At 38.4% G+C, this 3634-nt stretch overlaps 2 protein-coding genes across 3 annotated transcripts in view; one reads left to right on the top strand and one right to left on the bottom strand.

Moving 5' to 3' along the window:
• The window catches only part of LOC122079276 (protein REVEILLE 6-like), a 6062-nt gene extending 4195 nt beyond the window's left edge, over positions 1–1867 (top strand). The window contains exons 7-9 of one of the 2 annotated variants that reach the window (XM_042645615.1): positions 275–334; positions 1178–1280; positions 1395–1867. In XM_042645615.1, the coding sequence (XP_042501549.1) occupies positions 275–334; positions 1178–1280; positions 1395–1417 (186 nt within the window). In that variant the 3' untranslated portion in view covers positions 1418–1867. Of the gene's footprint in view, positions 1–274; positions 335–1177 lie in introns of both variants that reach the window. The other variant, XM_042645614.1, reaches the window with a different exon arrangement.
• Positions 1868–2520: 653 nt separating this feature from the next.
• The window catches only part of LOC122079275, a 5382-nt gene continuing 4268 nt past the window's right edge, over positions 2521–3634 (bottom strand). Inside the window, exon 6 of the mRNA XM_042645613.1 lies at positions 2521–3097. Within this exon, the coding sequence (XP_042501547.1) occupies positions 2934–3097 (164 nt within the window). The 3' untranslated portion in view covers positions 2521–2933. The remainder of the gene's footprint in view (positions 3098–3634) is intronic.

Genomic DNA, 3634 nt, shown 5'->3' with positions numbered 1-3634 from the left:
GGGGGGGGGGGGGTGGGGGAGCGGGGAGGGTAGTAGGACACTGAATTTTATATCATTAAAGTCGGTGCAATAGAAATTCTTAATTGGTACTGTAGGAGTAAATGTATATAGTAAATACCAGATTAAATTTTAGAGTTCTATTTCATCGTTTGATGCATGCAGAATTGAAATGCTATTGCAATGAATCTCAGATGAAAACCCTACATGGATTGACATTTATTCATGAACAACTGCTGTATATTAATGCAACCTTCTCTTTTTTGCTTCTGTACAGGTGTTGCTGTTGATGAGAAACCTCTCCATAAATCTGTCAAGCCCTGATTTTGAAGATCATGCAAGTGCTTTCTTACATTGATCCCTTTTTCTTTTTTCTTTCTTTCTTTCTTACATGGGGTGGGGAGTGCATGCTTCATTTTTTGCCATAAATCCTTTTATGGATTGAATTGGACATAAACCTATTTATTTACCATGCTCTTGTACATGTAATTTAGTTATTTAATAAGCAGATATCTGAAGAGCATCTCTATATTGCCAAGGCCAAGCTCCTCAGGCTCAGTGTGCTCTGAGAAATAGAAGCCCATTAGTTACATCCATTTGTGTCAAACATATGGCTTTGCGCGGTGCACATGGTGTTGGATTGTCAAGACCACTTGTCATGTTGAATGTACCATCAGATGCTTACCCCCTCTTCCTCTGTTCTTCCACAGCAACATAACCTTTCCTAAGATTACGACACAGTTTACGTGTCATTGTTTACTTTGGCTCCAAGATTGCATCTCAATTGATCTTTTAACAGTCAATAAGTTTAGCTTGTCACATACAAAATTGGAAAAGAGCATCTTCAGTTCGCATCAGCAGGATATTGAAGCCCTATTTGCCGGATTACCTGCCATACCATTCTAATTGTTAGTTTGGTGATACTTTAGTCTTTTAACTCCTCAATCTGGGGTCTTTATTGCTGAATGACTCTTCCATTGTGTGAAATGTTCTCCTGAAGGACCCGAACGTCCATGTTTGCCTATCAGCCCCACTACTGTGTTTTGTGGTGCTTATGCTTACATTAGCAGGGTAATAGAGTCCTCATTTCAGGCATAAAAAATGATGTTATAGTCAGACATTGCAATCTTTCTTTCATGTTGACATGCATATGAATCTAAACACTTCAATGTTATTGCAGAGAAAATTGCTCTCATCATATGACGGTGACACTGAGAAGAAGAAATCTGGTGGTATAAACAGCACCTCCAATGCGGATGGGTCAAAGATTGCTCCTCCATTTGGTAAGAAAAATTTGAATGATGTTGACCCTTTTAGAGCACTGTACGACAATTACAGTCCACCTCCATCTCATTTCTGCATAAGCTTTTGCTGACTGCAAGTTGGCAAAATATCAGGAGAGAGGTGGAAGGATCCCTGAACTCCGTCTTGCAGTTTTTCTGTTGATAAAATCAAGATGCAACGCTTGTATGTACGTAGGCAGTGATTGGGCATCCACGGTTCCATAGTAGTTTAGGTTTTAGAGTTGATCTAAGAATGTCCTGTTATCATCTTACTAACGTATCTTGTATGAGAGAAAAGCCCTTTGTAATGCAGAAATATCTGAGGTGTAGTTACCTGGAGGTCATCCTGTACAGAGGTGGTTTCTGTATCTTTTGAGTTTTTGACTATAGTTGTAATAATATGTTTGAGAGTTTTGCAGAAGAGAATAATGATGGTTGAGAGACCAGACTCTGGATGCTTCTTGAATTGTAACAGTTAGGACTTGACATTTTTGCCAAGTCATCATGGCTAGTTGGTTGTGACTCCTAAACACATCCCCAAATTGTCCATATTAGTTTCTTTTTTACGGGATACTAGCTTTTTCTTCTGTTTCTGGCTCCCTAATCATTTTCATGACAATCTTAGATGGTTCCCAACAAGAGATTTAAACAGAACATTTTTGTTCTGTAAAGAGTGATTCTGAGCAAGAAGTAATTCTTTGTGATTCAGTTATAGGAGTGTGATTCAACCGTAGTAGAATAGTGTCTGGGAATATGATAATGTTTCTGCACTTGGAAGTTCGAATTAGAAAAACAAGAACATATTCCATCAAACGGAATTAAGGCCCTGATGTTCAATCTCAAGGAACCTCATAAGCTACCTCAGAAACACTCCCTTTCTGGTTTCTTTGTACGATTCAGATTCTATATTTTTAACCCTAGAAGAATCCCAAGTTGCTCTTCTTGTCCTGAACAATCTCGCTCTGCATCACCGGTATTTGTGATGCTCTTCCCAATTCAATTGTAGAAACCCTAAATGCCAGATTCAACCCCAAAACCTTCGACTTCCTAGTCTAGGTTGAACTCAAAGAAGCCCTAGGAGGTTGGGGTAATGGATGGAGAGATGGAGAGCTGGTAGTGGAGAACTCTTCAGCCGCTTTGGTTGGCCTTTCTGTGCTTCTGAATCACTCTTCAGTTTTGTCTACCATCGCAAATGCAATTGTTGCCTTGACATTTAAGGCTACAGAAGCCTTCTACCAGATTAAAAATTAAATAAATAAATAAAAAATAAAAAATGTTAAGGCTACAAAAGCAGATATATCAGCGTGCACAACTCTCTGAACTCCATAATTCTATGGCATCCACACGTGCTGCATTCTTACATTCAATAACGGGTCAAATCATTTCTAAAAATTCTTTCATTTTAATTTTTTCTTTTGGGTTTTTATTTCTTCTCTTCAGTCTTCAATCCTTCTATTAAGGGTTTTCTTTCTTCTTTTTTTTTTCATTTTAGAATTCAAAAATAAGGAAAGAGTAAACCCAAAATCTCAACCAGATGCCAATGGCAAATGGAATTCTTATAATACACAAACCAGACAAACCTTGGGAGAAAGAAACTTGAAACCCATCTCTTCAAGGAGATGAACTTGCACCACTCCCACAATGTTTGATCTACTATCTGTATCTGAAGCCCATCTCAGGTTCATGACCGTACATGCCCATCCTATGGCCTGAAGGAGCAACAGGATGCAACTGTTTCGAGTTTGCTCTCCGTTCCATCTCGATTAGCCGTTCCAATGCTTCTTGATGATTGATATCTCCACCACCAAAACCAGGAGCTAAACACAACACAGTAAAATAAATGTGAATAAAAAAAAAATTTTGTATAACTGATGCTTCCCACCCACAACAACCACAGTGCCAAAAAAAGAAAAGAAAAAAAAGAACAAGAAAAGAGGATGGAGCAGCATTCACAGTTGTTGTACCCACACCCCAGAATGCGCTAGAGAAGAAGAGAATTCCTGCAGATTTTTAGCGTTGCAACTTGCAAATAGATACAGAAGAAAGCAATACCATAGTCTTTTGGGACTGGAATTAGCTTTCACTAATTATTGGTTCATAGGTGCTATTTCTGGAAGAGGACGAGAAAGAAGAATGTATCATTCATTTTTAAAATGATACTACATGCTAATTGATCCAGACACTGAGTTACAAAATTCCAAATTGGAATATCATGGCTTCAACTTTCAAGTATAACCTCAAATAGAGCTTATTGGAGGGCAAAGATCCATGTAACAGACCCCCTTCAGTTGGGTAAGGCTGAGTTTTGCTGTTGTGTAGTATACAATGACACATGTTTTACTCCCCCAAAACAA

Source organism: Macadamia integrifolia, chromosome 5, assembly GCF_013358625.1.
Source record: "Macadamia integrifolia cultivar HAES 741 chromosome 5, SCU_Mint_v3, whole genome shotgun sequence".
NCBI classification, from domain to species: domain Eukaryota; kingdom Viridiplantae; phylum Streptophyta; class Magnoliopsida; order Proteales; family Proteaceae; genus Macadamia; species Macadamia integrifolia.
This window is presented reverse-complemented; position numbering and strand designations above follow the sequence as displayed.